This window comes from Lissotriton helveticus, chromosome 4_1, assembly GCF_964261635.1.
Source record: "Lissotriton helveticus chromosome 4_1, aLisHel1.1, whole genome shotgun sequence".
Taxonomy (NCBI): domain Eukaryota; kingdom Metazoa; phylum Chordata; class Amphibia; order Caudata; family Salamandridae; genus Lissotriton; species Lissotriton helveticus.
This window is the reverse complement of record NC_136063.1, coordinates 1547177163-1547198655: the sequence shown is the minus strand read 5'-3', so window position 1 is coordinate 1547198655 and position 21493 is coordinate 1547177163. Positions and strand designations below refer to the sequence as shown.

At 41.1% G+C, this 21493-nt stretch overlaps 1 protein-coding gene across 1 annotated transcript in view; it reads right to left on the bottom strand.

Annotated features, from left to right (window-relative positions):
- Positions 1-9141, bottom strand: part of LOC144827590 (maternal DNA replication licensing factor mcm6-like) — a 520545-nt gene extending 511404 nt beyond the window's left edge. The window contains exons 1-2 of the mRNA XM_078685842.1: positions 9007-9141; positions 865-1011 (exon numbers count right to left, since the gene is read on the bottom strand). Coding sequence (XP_078541968.1) covers positions 865-1011; positions 9007-9104 — 245 coding nt within the window. The 5' untranslated portion in view covers positions 9105-9141. The remainder of the gene's footprint in view (positions 1-864; positions 1012-9006) is intronic.
- Between the last annotated feature and the right edge of the window lie 12352 nt (positions 9142-21493).

Genomic DNA, 21493 nt, shown 5'->3' with positions numbered 1-21493 from the left:
CTAGGAGGATGGGGCCCCAATGGCCGTAAGGATGGGCTATCACCGCAAAATAAATCAATACCTTTGGCCCACCAAAAGCGTCTCAGTGCACATATCACCCTGAACTTCCTTTCGATTGGTAGTTATGCGCTATTTAAAAAATAATAATTGCAGCTCCAGTTCACAAAGCCAATTACACAACTTATTCAAGGAATGCAAAGTCATTCAGCTAGGAGACATTGCCACCATAAATTTCGCAGAATTATCAGATTGTTGGTGAATGGAAACCCATGTTGCTCTATATGTAGATGTACACGGTGGCCTAAAACAACAAACAACTAATAAAAGAGAGCCATTGGATTATTTTTTTTTTTTTAAGTTTTAGTCAAAATTCGTAGACCAATTCGGAAATGTCAACATTATGGGCCTATGGCATTGATATGCCACAATCACATTGCGGATTGAAGGCATTACATTGCTAGGACATTAAAATCTATACTGAGATTCAAACGCCTTCAGTTATTTCTAAACTACAGGAATGGGGTGTGATAAATTGTTAAGATTTTACTCTGCTCACCCTGTGAATTTATCCCAAAACTTCTCAATGAGCCCCACTCATGATGTATTTCCTGAATGACATTCTATTGCCAATACTGTTCTATATTTTCCAATTATGTTCTGTATCTGTAAATATTATGGAAGGCCTGCTATACGTCTTAACCTTCGTAAGTGTGATATTATAAACTTCGCAAATCACCACAAGGGATGAGTCAGGGTTCTACATAGTGTGACTAAAGATTTGTTAATGCAAAATCAAGTGTTGCACAACAGTGCCAGGGTGGGTCACAGTGCACCAGGTAAAGACAGGAGTCCTTGTAAAGTTACCTGTAATATTCTTCTTGAATGGTTGTAGCAAGCTGCTGATTATAAAATTCAACATCTGTAAAATTCACTATTAAAGTGTTTCGCTCTGGGCGAATAAGCTCTTCAGCGGGCTGTAGATACAGCACTTCCCCATCTTTCCCTTTAAATCTATAGAAATAGAAGAAAAGAACAGGTTTGTTATGAGTTGGCCAACATGTGGTTTTACATTTTCCCAACGTGCAGGTTTAAATTCCGTAGAATATCACAATCAGTTTACAACCTTTGCACTCAGAAGCAGGTTAATTCAAAATATTTATACTTGTCAAAATCACTTTTTTTTTATTTTTATTTTTTTATTTCAAGAATGTTTATTTGAGAAAGAAAATTATACAAATAGTAAAAACCAGATACAATATGAGTGATACAATCAGTCACAAGCTGAAAAAATGCCTATCGGAGCCCAACTTGATAAGTGAGAACAATATGTGCGAATAAGATACAAATGAAATTGATGAAAAATAAAAGGTCTGATCCAATAAAGGGCGTCCGTGGACAAAAAAAACAGACCGTATCACCATCTGATTGAGGAATGGGAACAAGGGAGGGAACAGAAGAAAAGAAAGAGAGATAGAAAGGCAAAGAAAATAGTAGCAAGAGAGATGAAAGGGAAGAGAGGACAGGAAAGCAGAAACAAGAAAAAGAAGGATTCCCACAGGACTAACCCAATCTAGAGCCAAGGACAGAGAATATTTAGACAGACAGAGCAACAGGGAATTGGGGGATTAACCCCTGCGAGGAAAGTTCCATATATTCATCCAAAGCAGTCCATACCCCCTTAGAAATGGAAGGTGTAAGGTGTGCTAGATCGACCGAGGTGTGGGCACTACGTAAAAAGGATACCCATGCCCACCACGTATGATAAGATACAGACGAAAAGGATTTCCATTCCATAAGAACGATTTTAACCGCAACAGTCAAAAGAAGATCTAGTAGCTGCAATCTAAAGGTTCCAAAGGAAGAGGGGTAGGAGCAGCCAGGGGACCTAATAAAACTAAGGGAAAGGAGAGATGAAGCTCAATGTTAAAAATAAGAGATAAGTGTTCTTGGATGAGATCCCAAAAGGTTTAAGTAAGGAGCAATGATAAAACATATGGGGGAAATCCCCAGCCTCCAAACCGCAGCTCCAGCATAGATCATCCTCTTTAAGATTGAGCGAGTGAAGACGTACAGGCGTCCAGTGGAGGAGATTGATCGAGAAAAACTTGGATTGCATAAGGGAGGGAGCTATTTTATTACAAAGAGACAATTTACCAATGGATTGCCAAGCTTCGGAAGAGATATGGTCCGTGATATTATGGTCAAAATGCCGTAACCATTTTTGTTGGACAATCGTCTGATCAGGAAGCGAGGTAGCAGACAAAAATTTATATATTTTAGAGGCAACATGCCCAGATTTGATCCAGATGTGGAACATCGAAATGGTGGAGGAAGAGGGGTGCAGACAAACTTTAGAAACGGCAACCTTAATTTTAAGAAAGGTATAAAAATCGAGATTTGTCAAAGAGTGTGTGCGCGCCAAGGAAGAGAACGGTAAGGGGTCCCCGGAGGCACTATACAGATGATGAACAAGAGAGATACCTTTTGCTGCCCAATATGTCATGAGGGTGGGAGAAATATTTAGTTTAATTTTGGAATTCCTCCAAATAGAAGACCATCTCGTTTTATGTAGAGGAATGGCCATCTTTCTATCTAATTTCTTGACCGCAGCAATTGTATCAAGAATAATAGACCGTGAAAATAGAATATGCAAAGACGATGTAGTACACAAAGAAGCAAGAGGTAACGGTGCCGCCAAATCTTGTTCCACGAGCAACCACGAGGGAATATGCCGAGATGGAAGAGCAAACCACATCGCTCCTTGAGAGGCCAAGAAAGCTGTTTGGTACTTCTCCCAATCAGGAAAATTACAACCTCCCATATCACAGGGTAGACGCAAATACTTATATGCTAAACGAGCTCGTTTGCCATTCCATAGGAATTTAGATGTTATAGCATCAATTTCCCGAAAGAAGGAAACAGACAATTTAAGCGGGAGCATGGAGGAAACAAAATTAATGATCGGCGTGATCATCATTTTCAAAGTTTGTAGGCGACCCCACCATGAGATGTGTTTTGGAGACCATGTATCTAACAGACTACGGACCTTGAGGAGAGTCTGGGACTCATTATAAGCCACAGTGGCCTGAAGAGTGGAGCAGAAATAAATTCCCAGATATTTGAGATGTTTAGATTGCCATTTAAAACCAGCCAAACCCATATGGGCAGGAAAACAATAGGCATTTAAAGGGAACATCTCCGTCTTATCTTTGTTGAGGGTGTACCCCGAGACCTTTGAAAATAAGGAGATGGTGTCAGAGATAGCAGGGATGGCCAAGGCGATATCATCCGAGAAAATTAGAACATCGTCCGCGTAAGCGGCAGTTTTAAGACAATGAGGGCCAAAAGAAAAACCTTTTACATCAGGGTGTAAGTCAATCATCCGGAGAAGGGGATCAATAGATAATAAAAATAAGAGAGGGGACAAGGGACACCCCTGTCTCGTGCCTTGACGAAGATTAAAAAACGAAGACGTAGCACCATTAACTCTAATATTAGCTTTAGGTTGGGAATATAGGGACATTACCATATTAATGAAAGTCTCCGAGGTTATGAGCGCATAAAACAGCTCGAAGGAATGGCCAAGACACCTTGTCGAAGGCCTTTTCCGCATCAAGGGCCAAGGCCGCAGCAGGGAGATGCGATCGCTTGGCAGCACCGATAATGTGACAGAAAGTGCGTATATTATCCCTTGCCAGACGGCCTTTTACAAATCCCGTTTGGGAAGGATGTACCAGATGGGGAATAAAGGATTCTAATCGTTTAGCTAGGATTTTAGCAAAAATCTTTGCTTCCATGTTTAGGAGGGAAATAGGACGAAAGTTTTTAGGATCCGAATGATCTTTCCCCTCTTTTGGGATCACCACAATGGTGGCTTCAGCAGCCGAACCAGAAACCGAACCATTCTGAACAAAAGAATTAAAGACCGCTTGTAACTTGGGGACAAGCGAGGGAAGAAATGTTTTATAAAATAATATGGGATAACCATCAGGGCCAGGGGCTTTACCAGAACGTGTGGCCTTAATAGCATTCACTATTTCTTCAGACGAGATAGGGTCATTGAGAATAGAGCGATCTTCCTCAGAGACTGACTGAATCGGAATTGATTTTAGAAAATCTTGACATTGGGCAAAAGAGGATTGATTGGAAGGAGTATACAATTTATTATAGAAGTCGCGAAAGACTTCAAGTATTTCTTCAGTTTGGAATTTTTTAGATCCGGTGTGGTCCGTAATAGAAGAGATTTGTGAGGACTTAAAGGAATTATCTTGAAATTTTAACGTGGCAGCTAGAAGTTTCCCAGCCCTATTCTTTAATAGCAGTTTTTTAGACTTTTGAGCTTGGACACCAATATGAGCCCTTTTAGTAACAATTGTATTATATTTGTACTTCAAGAATTTTAATTGTTGTAAGCAAGACGGATTCTTAGTATGTCGGAAGGAGGCCTCAAGAGTTTTGATTTGAGAGGATAAATCTGTAAGTTCATTTTTAATCGATGAGTTACGCTTGGACATACATTTAATAACCTGTCCCCTGAACGTACATTTAAAAGAGTCCCATAAAACGATCGGAGAAGAGACAGAACCTTCATTTTCACGGAAAAAAGTGTCTATTGCTGTAGAAAATTCAGCAACCTGGGAAGTATCATATAGGACTTCAGTATTTAATCTCCAGGAACGAGAACGTGGTTTAGGGGCGAAAGATGAAAGCGTAAAACTTACCGCGGCATGATCAGAGACCACAATAGGGTGTATGAGCGGAGCGGAAGAAGATGAGAGAAGAGAAGAATGAACTAGGAGATAATCAATACGAGAGAAGGAAGAGTGTGGCGAAGAGAAGAAAGAAAAATCACTGCCAGTGGGATTATGAAGGCGCCAGATATCCTGAAGATGAGAGATGGAACACATGTTAAGCATTTGTTTATGGGATTTTGGAGGCCGAAACTGAAATGAAGAGTTCCTATCTAAGAGAGGATCCATTGGTAAATTAAAATCGCCACCAACAATGAGGTTACCAGCATGAGGGGTGTTATTCAAGGTGTTGGTAATGGCTTTCCAAAAAGCGGGATCATCCACATTCGGAGCATAGATATTCATAACATATAAATCATGTTGACCATCCGACAATTTAGACAACAACCACCGACCCTCAGAATCATGATTAGAAGAAATTATGGATAAACCAGAGGACTTCGAGATCAAAGTAACAACCCCATTCCGTTTGCCGGAGGCATCAGAACAAGAAACATCTGAAACCCAATCCTTCTTTAGAAACAAGGCCTCCCTAATAGTAATCTTGGACTCCTGAAAAAGAACCAAATCTGCAGAGAGAGACTTACAATAGTCCAAAATTTTCGACCTCTTCACCGGATGGTTCAACCCCTTAACATTAAGGGATAACACATTTAAGCCAGGCATGAAACAAGAGAAGGGTAAACAGAGGACGACATCGATATCAGGAAGAGAAAATACGACATAAATACAAAGGACCAACCATGAAACAAACGAAAGACCGTGGGAGCGGGCCTGTGGGAGGACCAGGAGAAACAAAGAGGAAGAAAAGTTAAGAGAATAGAAAGAAGAGAGAAAAGATGGAGAGGGGAAGGTCTAAAAAAGACCCACATCATGCAAGGGAGAACGTGGAAAAAGCGAGTAAAGGACCCGAACAAGGAGCAATATTGGGTAAAAACAGTATCCCAGTACTAAAATAGAGCAGCTGATAGCAACAAAAAAACAGAGCAGTTAATAAGGAACAAATACTGTCGGAAATACAGCGTCACAATGTAACGAATAAAATTGATAATGAAAAAGTTCCACATTGCAATAGAAGGTAAAAGAACCAGCTAGCAAAAGAGCTAGCTAAGGTATGTCACAGCAATATAATGAATATCAACCAAAAACTCATAGGAGAAAAAGCCAGAATAGTATAAACCTTGACGTGAATAAAATACTAATCATAAAAGCTAACTACATAATAAAAGCGCAAAATCTAACAACATATTAGATTACTATGGAGTTGAATTAGAAAAGAAAAAAGAGATGTATGAAAAAGAGACTAGCAAAAGACAGTACCAGAAACGAGTAGAGAGAGAAAGAATAGAAAGAGAGGAACCAGAGAGATAAATTTCAATCTTAATACTGAAGAGAACTATATCAAATACAATATACTAATATCTTAGCAGAATAAATATGTGTAAAGAATAAGAGTAGTAGGAGAAGGAAGAACACTGTAAATATAGAAGATACATCCGAGCAATTAGATAAATACAAGGCATAAAATACACTCATGTGAACAAAAAGCACATCATAAATGAGAAAGAGGCATAACTGTATAGGATAAGAGTAAAAAAAAACGTCAGATATATAAGGAAAAAAGTAGGACTTTAATGTAGCATAAAAAGAAAAACAAAGCAAGAAGGAAAGACCGGCTAAGAAACCAACTGGAGAAAGATCAGAAGCAGGCTATCAGAGAGAAACAATCAGAAACACACAAAAAACAGTTCAAGTTCCCGAAGACCCAGGAGACTGCGAAGTTGCTCTTTGGATTTCCATCTCTATCTCCAACTGGTTGTCCAGGAACGTAGCCAAGTCCGCCGGTTCATCGAAAATTCTAGTGCGACCTTTATGAATGATGCGAAATTTTGAAGGACCAGCAAAAGAAAAAGGAATTCCCAGTTCAGACAGACGTTTCCGCAGATTTAGGAAGCCTTTCCTCCTTATAACTGTGTCTCTGGCAAAGTCTTGTGATATGGAGATGCGATGGCCTTCCCAGCTGACTTGTTTAACTTTCCGCATATGAGAGAGAATCAACTCAGTGTGCTGATGGCGTAGAGGCTTAAAAATAATCGCTCTTGGCTGGGTCGCTGCCTTAGGTCGAAACGTTGGAACACGGTGTGCTCTTTCAATCTCAAACTCTCTGTGGAAGGAGATTTGTAAAGTGTCCGGGATCCACTGAGATAAAAACTATCATAGAAGAAGCAGCCTTCTCCGAATCCTCCGGAACACCAAAAATACGCAGATTAGATCTACGATTACGGTCCTCCTGCTCAGTGAGATCTCTGCGCAATGCCGCCATTGAGCGCTCCAAGTGGGTGAGAGATCTGGACTGCTTGTGCATACCATCCTCAGCTGAACTAATTCGTGATTCTGTGGCTGACACACGAAGAGAAAGGGCTTTAAAGTCATTTCTGATAGCAGAGACCTCCACTTGTAGCAAGTCTGTGTTAGTTTTAGTTGACTGCGCAATATCATGAACCTCATTAAGGCGCGCCAAAATGGTATCCAACGTGGAAGCAGTGTCTGCCTGAGGAGACTCGGGCGACGGAGAGAGTGACTTGAGTCTTTTCAACGACGAGCCCACATCTTTTAAGTCTTTGGCGGTCGTAGACCGATTCATATTTGCAATTGTGAGGTGAAATACTGCAAGAATACCACTTGAGAAAAAAAACGGTACACAGGAATTGCGCAGAATGTCACAGAGAATACGAAATAGGCGCCCACTCCAACGTGTGCCAGGATAAGTTAGCAGCGAGGGAATGCACAGAGCAGGAAAACACAATAGTAAAATAGCAGGAAAAAAATATCAGCACTTTGTATGACAGAAGCGCACTGAGAAATAAGCAGCACGTCAGCAGCTTCAAAAACCAGCCAAGCAGCAATGAAATACTGAAAAAACGATATAAATGTTACCAGTAATTAGCCTCATGAAAGGAACGCATTAGGAAGCCAGGCGGCACTTCAAAACTGCAAAATTGTATCCATGGCGGTGCCTCTGAGGTAAAATGACAGGAACGTCAATAGCGGGAAGATGGCGGCCGCTCCTCAGGAATGCGAGCGCTGGTGAAGAGAGCGGCGGAATCCATAGAACCGGTGAGCCAAATGACAGGAAAAGAGTTTCAAGCAACTCTCCCCATGTTCCGCTGGTGAGGTGTGCCTTTTCCGCTAAGAAGGGCAGCCAGAAGCGGAGAAAATCGCTCCACGGGCCGAACTCGCTACGGAGCTCAAGCGCAACCCGCCATGTAGAAGCGGCGCGCAAGCCACGCCCCCCGTCAAAATCACTTTATTAAATATTTGTCAATCAACGTAGATGGAATGCATGTCAAACATTTGACAATCAAAGTGTTGGTGGAAACTGGTAATGAAAAAAACTCCCTTTAAAACAGTGTTTCGAATTTCTAAAATGCAGTTCAATAAACCTCTAAAGGTTACACTTCATTGCCATTATTTTTTTCCAATACATTTTGGTGAATATATAGAAAATAGAACACTAACTGGGTAAACCTCAGTAACACAGTCCAGCACCCGTTAATGAAGTCATTACACTGCAGGGAAAGCCCACCACACTTCTGGCAAGACAACTTTGCTTTTAGCGTCTTTGACCACAAACACAGGTTGCATAAGTCACCATATACTTCCATGGTACATGCATCGAGTCTTTCTTTGAAAGAAAGCAAAGTAGCTAGTGCCAGCCATTTTAGCTTGAAAAGGAATTAAGTAGTCTTGGAGCGCCACCTACGGATGAAGTGGTATTACTGCAAAAGGCATGAAAGCAGACTAAGTATGAGTCTTGCTCAGAAATGTAAATCTGTATTTTGCTTGGAACATGAAAACGAATAACAATTCCTGAAAGGAGTGCAGCAAGAATAGACAGACACTTCATAAATAGGGAAAGCCACAATCGACACGAGCTAACTTCTAACTTCAGTCGTCTTTGCAGAGCAGCCCACCAGTTTCTGACCTACAATATGTTAACTATGTGAATCCATAATATAGTGGAGTGGGGACTAATATGATGGTTTAAGAGCTGAGCTCAAGCCTTTGTAGTTTTAGGATTTCATATATGCACAGACTATTGTAAGATTGCAATAGAAGGATAGAAGGAAACTAAATAATAGTTTCATAAAATCTTTATCCTTTTACATTTTGATTTACTTGGAGAAATTGTGAAAGTCTGTGGCCAATAACCTGGGCATTTGCTTATTTAACTAATCATAAATAAATGACTTACTCTTCCAAGAATTCTATGAAAAGTTTCTGGCATTTTTCTGACAACTCATCCTTTACAGACTGTCCAGTTTCCATCGTAGCCTGGTTCCCCAGTTCCATATTTCCGATTCAGGTGCCACAAATTGCCGGATACAAAAATACTAAAAGCAAGAAAAATGAACATTGCAATTACATTGTTGTACAATTTGGGATGTGCATACGTGCTTAGTCTCTAAAGTCTGAATACATGGTGGCTCAGACAATGAGGATAATATGATGAACTTGAAGACCATGGTATGTTCATGAAAACAAAATTGACCTTGCGATCACACGGTAAATGGAGCTTGCAATGATTATGTTCACTGTCCCACAAACTCACTGTTATGCTAAATGTTGAAATTTATAGCCACAGATCCATCCAAGAGATTTCCATGGTCTAGGTTTTTGTTGTAGGGGTGCAATATATTAATGTGGACTAACTCGGGAGTCAATCTAAATCAAAAATGACATCTGACCATGATAACTTCGGTTTTAAACCTTACATGCTGACAGGGACAGACCAGCTTTTTGGTTTAAGACTAACTTCACATTTAGACTACTTCTGGTCCAAAGCACAACCACATAGCCATCTTCACCTTCTGGATAATATTGTGGCACAGTCAACACTCATGCCAAAACTATTTCACCATTGTGATGCCAGCTTTTTGATTAGTTTGCACCCACCCTACTACCACCATTTCGATAGGGGTTTAGGATTCAGCAATACACCAGTTGACACCATTTCGGGCAGAGAGTAAGTTGTCCAAAACAGGTTGGCAATGTATGCTTTTTTGTGGGTGAGTGTTTGGCACTCCGCGCCCAGTCGTGAACATTCTTAGTGGAAAGTAAGAGGACATACTCAGGATTGCCAATCTTCTTTTGGAAAGACCTTATATTTCCCAACTCTGAATTCAATCTACAAGGATAGCACATGTATACATTTAAGAGCATATCTGTTATCTAGCATCTCAAACACTAGTATTCTTGCTGTAGTTTCGCACAAACGGCTGCTGGAGAATTTTCATATTTACGGAAAGGAGGGTTGCATATTTCTTCACTGATACCAACATGCTTGGCCTGTTGACTTAACAGTCTCCCGATGAGCCTTTTCATGGACTTTGAGTGGCAACAAAGCAATTTATATGGTTAGTGCCAGACCCCGTTCCGGAGGCCATGGGGCATGCAGGGGCTACTGGGCTACACTAGTGGGCCTGTTCTTTTGCCACTGCTGTCCCAGGGCCTGTGTTAATATGGCTCAATAAACTGGGCCAAGTACAACCCTTTCCACACTTGACTCTGGGTGGCAGCAAAGGCGAACATTCATAAGCTTCTCAAAGAAGTTAGTGTGGGGGTAATCTGGCTCAGGAATCAATACCATTCCCTCAGCCCTGCAATTAGATTAATGTCCAGCCCAGTGCCTCTGTCAAAAAAAGACATACTTTTTTACCCATAAATCAGAATTGCACTACACATTCAGTAATGCACAAATACCTATTGACACGTTTAAGTCTTTGTGCTTTCAGGGGCCTCTGACAATACATCCAATTACCCTCTACTTGTCCCTTTTCAGGTCTCATCTCTTGGTGGGTGCCCTTCTTCTTTTCAAAGCTCAAGGTAAAGAGTATAAATATCCCCTCACCCAATTTGGTCTTAGCACTCAGTCTCTCAGGCCTAAGCCCAGTCTCTCACCTAGATTGTAAAAGTAGTGCTGGGCCTCATGCATCCCTTCCCGAGGCAGAGGTATCTCACCAGGTACAGGGAGCTTCCAAGCAGCACATGCCAGTCTTCCAGAGAGCTGTGCCAGCATACAGGGCATCATTTCGATTTATTACAGCAGTAGAGGCTTCTATCAGCAGCCATCCTCCAGACGGCTGGTTATAGAGCTGGGCTCACTCCAGTGGATACTTAATTCATGGCAAGGCTCAACTAAGACAATGGTGATTACTTGCCACTTCAGAGCAACGGCCACAATCCCGCAGATGAGGATTATTTGGCATGGTGGAAACCAGGCGCTCTCGTCGGCATGCAGTGCCTCAAGGAGACCACCTTGATTCTTCACGAAGCACTCCAGGGGTAGCTCTCCAGTAGCTTGCTCTTCTAGACTGGTCCTGACCTAGTGGCACACTTAGGCAGTACTATGGTCACGTAGTCCACTAGGAGGGCACAAGTATCACCAAGCAGGTACTTATCCCAGCTTTTACCTCAGGAGTACCAATCAAGCGCACAGCTCTAGGTGCCTGGGTAGCTGTAATGGGGCTAAGTGCTGAAGAATGCATTGCCTGGTCTGGCAGTACCACAATTCCTCTTGCTGGGCAAGTCTGTTAGCCAGACCCTAGGCTGGGTTAATTACATCAGTCCCTTCCATTATCAGATCCTTCAGCAGGATTGAAACTTCCTTCTCTTGCTCACAGGCAGGATGTCTACGCTAGGACAGTCCAGTAATTCCTCATTCAGACTTGTCTCCAGGCTATGTTCCATTGCCTCTGGGGAGTTGGCTGTCAGTGCAACACCAACTCTTTGCTGTGCAATAGTCCCTGTGTACCTAATCCTTGGTAATAGAGACCACAATATACAGTCATGGGTCTTGGGCTCCAATCGTTATACTGCTTTGCAGACCAAGGATGGGGATTCCAGGTCTGCTTCCTCTAAACTAATTTGAGTCAGTTCCCCATCCTTGGGACATGACCTGGCCAGGCCACCTTCAGGCCTGGGCTTTGCAGGCAAGGATGCTCTGACCTGCGGGACAATCTCCAGTTGGAGAGCCCACCACCTAAGTACAAAGGGATGTGAACGGGCTGCAATGAGCAAATTTGTGGTCCTCCTCACTGAGATGAGGAAGACGGATAATCTCTGTCCCTTCAAATGGCTCCTTTCCCTGACAGATGCTGCAGTCCTCTCCTTGAACACCCTGCCATCTCCTAAGTGCAGCTGTAGTAAGAGTCATTCACAGACTAATCATTAAGAGGGATCCTGGCACTAATAAAGAAAGCCTCCCTTCCCCCCCCCCCCCCCCCCCAAAGAGTCTGGAGTTCCCATATCCCTTCTATGAAATGGCAGCAATACACATTCTATTTGGGGAAAGAAAACTCGCCTCCATCCTATCATCTGGCCCAGGATGGTGGCTTCCAAAATGGAAATCGCAGGTCTGCATCACTCATGCATGGCACACTATCAATGCTTACTCACATGTACAACACATGAGATGTCTGCATTCACATTTCCAGGTTCATTGTGAGCACCAGAACATTTTACATGAATGGGCCCATAGGCGATCATTCATGTCTCACAGATAAAAGTCCTGTTACTACAATTCACTAACATGGTATGCTGGGACCGCAGCTGTTCTCACATGAAAGCCTCAAGTTGGATGGTAGTCATCTGTCACTACGAGGTTGCATTTGCTGTGCAAGATGTGCATTTTTTTTTACATTTAGATCTCTAAAATATTTGTGCAAAAAAGTGCTTCAATTGATGTTTTAAAAAAACATCAGTTGAAACACTTTTTTGCAATCAATTCTGAAGTGTAATGGAAAAAGAAATAGGGTCAAAACGAATCACACTACTTGGTGTTTGTAAATATTTGCTGAAAAACGATTTCCATGCAATCGTTTTATCAGTAAAACTGCATGTCATTGCATATCTACTGACAATTTCATTGGAAAATGTGCCGATATATAGATGTACATGTTGATATGGCACTTTTTGAAGGGTTACCCCAAACTTTGTGCCCATCTCCTCTTTTTCGGACCATGTTTTGGTTGGCTTTATGACTGAGCACTTTACCCCTGCTAACCGGAGCTAAAGTCCATGTGCTCTCTTCTCTAAACCGGGTATATTTGGTGTACATCGATATGCATATTTATTTTACTTTCAAGTCCCTTGTAAAGTGGTTTACCACATACCCAGGGTCTGTAAATTAAATGATACTGGTGCGCCTGCAGCACTGATTGTGCCACCCATACCAGTAGCCTTTGAAACCGGTCTCAGGCCTGCCTTTGCAAGCCACTGACATGGCATTTAAATCCACTTGCCAGGCCATAAACACCCTTTTTATTACACATAGGTCAGCGCTAAGGTACGCGCTAGGTGGTCCTAAGGGCATGATGCTGTGTAAGTAAAAGGTAGGACATGCACTTTTACAAGTCTCGGTACTGACAAGCAGCTAAAGTCATTTTTCACTACTACTCCTCCTCTCAAAGGCTAGCTTTGGGAATTCCTTAAAACACAAGCCATATTTCTAGATTAGAAATGAATAGCTAAATCATGTTTCATATCATTGTAATGGTAATTATAAACACTCAGTGGTAAGGCTGGATTCGACAATACTATTTTAGAAATACTACTTTAGAAAGTGGACATTTATCAGCTCTTAACTTTGCTCTGTGTGCCTGCAGCCGGTCTCCAATTCAAGTTTGGGGGACAGCTGCACTTTGTGCAGTCCCTCTAAACAGCCACACACACAGGCAGGGTGCCTGTGACAAAGGACTCATCTGCATTCATCAGTATTCCAATAGGCTTCCTGGGCAGAAATGGGGAGTGGAAGCTGACATCTGAATAGTCAGCTTCCTGTGTCCCACATAAAGTACAGATAACCACCACATATAGCCTGAAAAACATAGCTGGGATGAAAGGAGACCCGTGTACTTTTAGGAGCTGCTTTGAAGTAACCCCCCAATTCAAAGGCACATTTGGGTACAAATACTGTGGCTTTGACCCTACCAAATCAGCACACTACTGGACCTGGGAAGTACTCTACTGAAGTAAAGACTGCTGTGCTGTAAGGATTGCTACTTTGCCTTGACTGATTGTTCTGAGGAACGGCTTCTCTGCTTAACTGGCCTGCTGCCTGCTGATCTCTGCCCTCCTGAAGACAAGTAATATAACAACGAGGGTTTTGGCTTAAAGCACAGTAAGGCTGCGCCAAGAATAGAGTAAACAAAACTGATTGCCAGTACTGTGCAACAACTTGACCTATCTCACATGGATGAGCTAGCAATCGCTCATCTAGACAGACCACTCTTTCAGTCAATTGTCTTGTGAAAATATATCAATTTATTAAATTTGTAATTTTTATTTTTTTATTTTTCTATTTCAAAATTCCGTACTTATTTTTACATTTTAATATTTTAATTTTGTTTTTGATCTATATTGGGCTCAGTGAACGTTTCAGGAATATAATACAGTGGAGGAGGGTGATTTAGATGCTTATCTCTAAGAAAAACACTATCACAAAGACATAACACATTGTGATGGACAACATAAATTGACATAGAACATTAGACACACATGAATGGCAGATATGGGAGAAAGATTGGGAGTGGGATTGGATGGGAACGTGGGGGATATTATTAAGTTTTGTGTTTTTTTTTAATTTGAGCAAGAGAACTTGTTACTCAGTTCTTAGCTAGTTTTAATTAGTTGAAACCAAATACATTCAATGAAGGTTCCATATTTCCATGACCTTATCACAGTCTAGACCATCAATATTTCATAAATTTACAGTCAAATTTTGAAATGGAAGAACAACGATTGGTCTAGATGCTCAAAAAAATTCAATAATTTAACACCACAAATCACAAAAATTGGTCGACGCGTTTCGAATCCTTTTAGGAACAAAGGATTCTCATCAGGACCACACACAATGAATCTAAGACACAAATTAAATAACATGCTGTTAGTCTTTTGCCAGGAGAACTCTCTGCTTTCATTCGGTCTAACACACACTCTCTTTGCTTTACCTGTGTCACTTGAAATGGTTGAGACTTGGTTAACTGTGAATCAAAACAGGGGAGAGCCTCTGTTACATCAGAATTGAACTTCCAGGCTGTTGTAATTATAAGTCTAAGGGAGTATTTTTGGTTTTTACTCACATTATGTAGTAGGAAACTCGACCTATATATAGTACTAGGTCTCCGTAGTCACGATGTCCACAACTGGTCAATTCGTATATTAATTCTATGAAAAATAAAATTAGGCAGTTATCTATTTGTCGGCTGTAGGTAGCTTTTTGCACTAAACTCTCCTTAACTTGATCTACTCCGAGCACATTTTAACAGGTGAGTGCTGTACAAGCCTCTCATGCAGGCAATTCATTTCTGCATCTAAGTCCAATGTTAAACAAATCTTGTCTCATGTAGAGTGAAGTATCAACCTCTAGCTCATGCATGCATTTTTTGATGGCTCAGCTTTGGGGAAACCGGAGGTTCGCTCGAGTAAACACTCGTACAAACGCAGGCTACTTTTAAGTCCAAAATTGAACTAATCTTATCTCGCGATGGAATAGAGTGTAAGCCTCTGACTCAGGTTTACATTTTCTGGTGGCTCCACTTTGTGGAAGCCGGTTGTTCGCTTAAGTAAGCGCTCGAAAAAAACTGCGACTGTATCTGTTTGGCGGCGGTTCAATTACTCTTAAGAAAGCCTATTAAATGAATGGTGGAGATTACCTTTCGCAAGTTCGCTCGTCTCCTCCGGTCTGCGTCGTCTCCGATTGTGAGAACGCTGCGTGCAGTTCCGGGTCACGGGGCTATATTAGAAACGTTTTCCGCTTTGCGTGTGAGTGCATTGGGATTTGTAGTTCGGTAAGACTACAATCTCGTGATATAAACGAATTTCCCAGTAAACTTTGGATAGAACGGTGCCCAATCTAATTGTTAGACAATTTGTGGCTCATATTAAAATGCAAAACAGGTGTTTATAATTTTTTTTGGCTGTAATTAGTCTACTCCCATACCAAGTTTGACCAATTTTATATTTTGGTAGCTACATGAGTGACCGAGCGTAGATGCATTGGGATTTGTAGTTCAGTGAGACTGCAATCTCGTGGTGTAAAACATATAAACCAGCGCACCTGATTGGAAAAGTGCCCAATCTACTTGTTGGATGGAGTATGGCTCATATTAAGGTGCAAAACGGGTGTTTTTTGGCTACAAATCGTCTACTCCATATATCAAGTTTGACCATTTTTTATTTTGGTGACTACATAAATGGCGGAGACCTACTCATAAACTATATAATTCCGACATCTCGTTCAAACCACTAATGGTGGTATTGAATTTCAGTATAAGCATTGCTTCGCGCTGTCTCAACTTGGCCTCTACATCTCCGCCTCTCGGGTCTTGCTCTATTTTCGAAATAATCGTCCATTGGAGGTCATTTTCTCCATGTCCACACTCAATCCAGTGTGATACCAGTGGGGCTGTCAATACTTTTTTCTTTATCCTGGATTTGTGTTGGGACATTCTTTGTCTGACTTCTTGGTTAGTTTTGCCTATGTATAGTTTGTCACAAGGACAGAGTATACCATAGACGACATTCCGTGTTTTACAATTTGTGAATTGATCGTGTTTCCACGATATTCCTGCATGCTGAAACAGGTTTCCTTCGATGGTAGTGCTGCAACAAAGGCATGTTCCACATTTTCGATGGCCTATTACAGGTGGTAGTCCGACGTAATCTCGTAATGTGGGGGCTTTTGTTTTTGGAATCGCAGCTCTCACAATTTGGTTCGCTATACTTTTATCTTTCTTATATGCGAACAGTGGTACTTCTGACAACTGGGCATCGAGGTCTTTAAGTAGATGCCAGTTCTGATGGATTGTCTTTTTTAAGATGTTGGGCAAAAGGTGGACACGCAAACTATACGTGTTTGTTGGACTTTTTCTTTTGTCTTTAAAAGATCCTCTCGAGGAGTCCACCATGCTCTCTTAATCGATTGCTTCAACAATTTGGCTGGATAACCACGTTCCAGGAGTTTTTCTTTTAGGATGTTTGCATTCTCCATGTATTCATCCTTGAAGGAACAATTTCGACGAATCCGGAGGAATTGCCCTATAGGTAAATTCTGTTTTAGGCTCCTTGGATGGTTGCTTGAAAAGTCCAGCGCTTTATTTCGATCAGTTTTCTTTTTATAGAGAGTCGTCACCAATTGACCATTTGTACAATAAACTTCCACATCTAGAAAAGACATTTTCGTCATGGACATTTGAAGGGTAAATTTTATGTCCTTAGTCCTATTGTTGAGCCATTCGTGGAACTCCGTTAGCTGTTCTGTGGTGCCGGCCCACGTGAAGAAAACATCGTCTATGAATCGAACCCATCCTCCTATCCACTGTTGGAATGGGTTATTATTATGGACGAATAAATCCTCATATTGACCCATGAACAGGATTGCCAGTTCCGGGGCAAAGGGACAGCCCATGGCGACTCCCTTGATTTGATAGTAGAAGTCATTGCCAAATTTGAAATAGTTTTTTGTTAGTGCTAACTTAGCCAGCTGCAAGATGAATTCAGTTGAAATTTTACACGGACTTTCTCTTTTGTTTAGAAAGATTTCAAGTACCTCTAAGGCTTGATCTTGAGGAATTTGAGTATATAAGGATACTACATCCATACTAACCAGCCAGTGGTGATTTTCCTCGAATGGACATTGCTCCAATTTATTTAAGAAATCCGTTGTATCCCGGAGGAAAGATTTCACAGTTGTTGTAAACGGCTTCAGGAAGAAATCAATAAATTTCGAAACTGGCTCGAATAAAGAGTCACACCCAGAGATAATGGGTCGTCCTGGTGGTACTTTTTCATCTTTATGCACTTTCGGAAGTACAAAAAACAACGGTGTGCGTGGATGCTTGTTGACCAAATAATTGTATTCGTTCTTTCCCAGCATCCCTTGTTCAAGACCGCTTGTCAGGATTGTACCTAGTTCTGTTTGTAATTCCATGGTAGGGTCCTTATTGATCTTTCGATAGCATTCTTGGTCACTAAGTTGTCTATTCACCTCGGATATATATTCTTGCGTTCCCCAGACTACAATCGAACCGCCTTTATCGGCTTGTTTCACGATGATGTTTTCATCATTTTTAATAGACAAAGCCTGTTTCTGTTCTTTTGATAAGTTAGATTTGACAAATCCTTTGCTTTTTTTCTCTTGTGCTGCCAAGGCGGAAAGCACTGTTTTTTCAAAATACATAACCTCTTTCGGTACTTTAAATGCTGGTGGGCAAAAACTTGATTTTCTCTTCAGTCCAGTTGTTTCAATTTGTAGCGGAGATTCTTTGTCTGAAAAGAATGTAATTAGGCGGATCTTCCTACAGAATTCAATGAACTCTAGTTTCAGACGGACAAAGTCTGTTGGTTTAGATGGTACAAAGGACAGTCCTTTTTCTAAAACACTTATTTCAAATGGGGTGAGGCATTTGTCGGAAGGATTGTAGATCGAAGATTTTTTTGATATTCCTAGTTCTTGTAGTTCTGCCTCCTCGTGGACATCTCCCATGGTTGCTAAAATCTCGTTTTGCCTCGGGCTTTTTTTTGGCCCTGTCCTAAAAAAGGTTGTTGTTGTTGCTGTTGTTGATTATTCGGTTGGTAGTTCGGTGGATATTGTTGCTGGTTGGTATGGGAGTAGACTAATTACAGCCAAAAAAAAATTATAAACACCTGTTTTGCATTTTAATATGAGCCACAAATTGTCTAACAATTAGATTGGGCACCGTTCTATCCAAAGTTTACTGGGAAATTCGTTTATATCACGAGATTGTAGTCTTACTGAACTACAAATCCCAAGGCACTCACACGCAAAGCGGAAAACGTTTCTAATATAGCCCCGTGACCCGGAACTGCACGCAGCGTTCTCACAATCGGAGACGACGCAGACCGGAGGAGACAAGCGAACTTGCGAAAGGTAATCTCCACCATTCATTTAATAGGCTTTCTTAAGAGTAATTGAACCGCCGCCAAACAGATACAGTCGCAGTTTTTTTCGAGCGCTTACTTAAGCGAACAACCGGCTTCCACAAAGTGGAGCCACCAGAAAATGTAAACCTGAGTCAGAGGCTTACACTCTATTCCATCGCGAGATAAGATTAGTTCAATTTTGGACTTAAAAGTAGCCTGCGTTTGTACGAGTGTTTACTCGAGCGAACCTCCGGTTTCCCCAAAGCTGAGCCATCAAAAAATGCATGCATGAGCTAGAGGTTGATACTTCACTCTACATGAGACAAGATTTGTTTAACATTGGACTTAGATGCAGAAATGAATTGCCTGCATGAGAGGCTTGTACAGCACTCACCTGTTAAAATGTGCTCGGAGTAGATCAAGTTAAGGAGAGTTTAGTGCAAAAAGCTACCTACAGCCGACAAATAGATAACTGCCTAATTTTATTTTTCATAGAATTAATATACGAATTGACCAGTTGTGGACATCGTGACTACGGAGACCTAGTACTATATATAGGTCGAGTTTCCTACTACATAATGTGAGTAAAAACCAAAAATACTCCCTTAGACTTATAATTACAACAGCCTGGAAGTTCAATTCTGATGTAACAGAGGCTCTCCCCTGTTTTGATTCACAGTTAACCAAGTCTCAACCATTTCAAGTGACACAGGTAAAGCAAAGAGAGTGTGTGTTAGACCGAATGAAAGCAGAGAGTTCTCCTGGCAAAAGACTGACAGCATGTTATTTAATTTGTGTCTTACAGATTCATTGTGTGTGGTCCTGATGAGAATCCTTTGTTCCTAAAAGGATTCGAAACGCGTCGACCGATTTTTGTGATTTGTGGTGTTAAATTATTGAATTTTTTTGAGCATCTAGACCAATCGTTCTTCCATTTCAAAATTTGACTGTAAATTTATGAAATATTGATGGTCTAGACTGTGATAAGGTCATGGAAATATGGAACCTTTATTGAATGTATTTGGTTTCAACTAATTAAAACTAGCTAAGAACTGAGTAACAAGTTATCTTGCTCAAATTAAAAAAAAACACAAAACTTAATAATATCCCCCACGTTCCCATCCAATCCCACTCCCAATCTTTCCCCCATATCTGCCATTCATGTGTGTCTAATGTTCTATGTCAATTTATGTTGTCCATCACAATGTGTTATGTCTTTGTGATAGTGTTTTTCTTAGAGATAAGCATCTAAATCACCCTCCTCCACTGTATTATATTCCTGAAACGTTCACTGAGCCCAATATAGATCAAAAACAAAATTAAAATATAAAAATGTAAAAATAAGTACGGAATTTTGAAGTAGAAAAATAAAAAAATAAAAATTACAAATTTAATAAATTGATATATTTTCACAAGACAATTGACTGAAAGAGTGGTCTGTCTAGATGAGCGATTGCTAGCTCATCCATGTGAGATAGGTCAAGTTGTTGCACAGTACTGGCAATCAGTTTTGTTTACTCTCTCCTGAAGACAAGGGCTGGGCCCATTTTACTTGAACCCATAGTGACTCCAAGGGCTTGCATCCTGTTTTCTGAAGTCTCAGCGGCACAAAAGACTTGCTGCAGTTCTGCTAGGCTCTGCCATCTGCGAGTCCTACCCTTGCCTGGTGCCCCCTCCAGTCCTGGGCCTCAGATGTTGTTTCTACATCTGATTTTCCACAAAACAGATGCCTAATCACTAATGCGTCAATAGGAACCAACTTGGTGACCTAGTACACCAAGTCAATCCTAAGACATCCCTGCACAGCTCGAGTAGGACAAGCACCGATCTGAGGTCCCGACAGAGGCTTGACATCAACTCGACTGCATGAATCAGAAGTAATGCATCAGAATCTCAATGACACTTTGCTCCATCCAAGGAACTTTTTCAGCAGACCCTGTGTGGGTCCTGTAACTGGCCTGCCCTCCATCATGTCAGCTGGAACTTTGCATTTACCCCAGTGCTTTGCGATCTTAAGTAACCTTTCAGCTCTATTGATGTTAAAGCACTGTTTTGCATTTATTTTAAAAGTCGTATCTTGACTTCTACTGATTGGATTTTGGTCTGGTTTTACTCTGATAAATACTCTATTTTTCTAAACCGGTGTGGTGTTTTTATTGTGTTACTTTGTGTGTGTTTTACACAAATACTTTACACATTGCGTCTTTAGATAAGCCTTACTGCTCTGTGCCACGCTACCAAATGTAGACACATGTTAATTTGGAGTGTGTATCTAGCTTACCCCAACTAGAATAGTGGTCCCTACTAGCACAGGGTGCAAACGTCAGCCTACTAGAGACACCCTCTGCCTCACACCCTCAGATGATAGATCCTACAGTAAGTATGTAATTATTGTTAGGCCCATGTTTCCATAGGAAATTCATTTTTTGGCTTGACATTAAATTTGATGAGGTTTGATGAATCTTCATGAAAAGTTCCCACAAAATAGGGACCCGGTGATTCCTGTTGTGCATTCAAAGTTTCGGAGTGATTGGTCAAGCAGAGGCGTAGGAAAAGTGGGAGTAAAAAAAGTGCTTTTACCATGTTAATTACCATACTCTTTTTAGACACACCAGGCCGAAGTGCTGGATGGAATTAAACCAGATTTAGCAGAAAGGTAGATTTTGTTTCCAAGATCATGCTTTGTGTTTATTGTTTAAATCTGTTCAGTAGTTTGAGATATTAAAGGAAATACAAATTTGTATATCTGGATGTAGCCTAAGCACAGATCTCACTGTGAGATCTGATTGGCTGTCAGA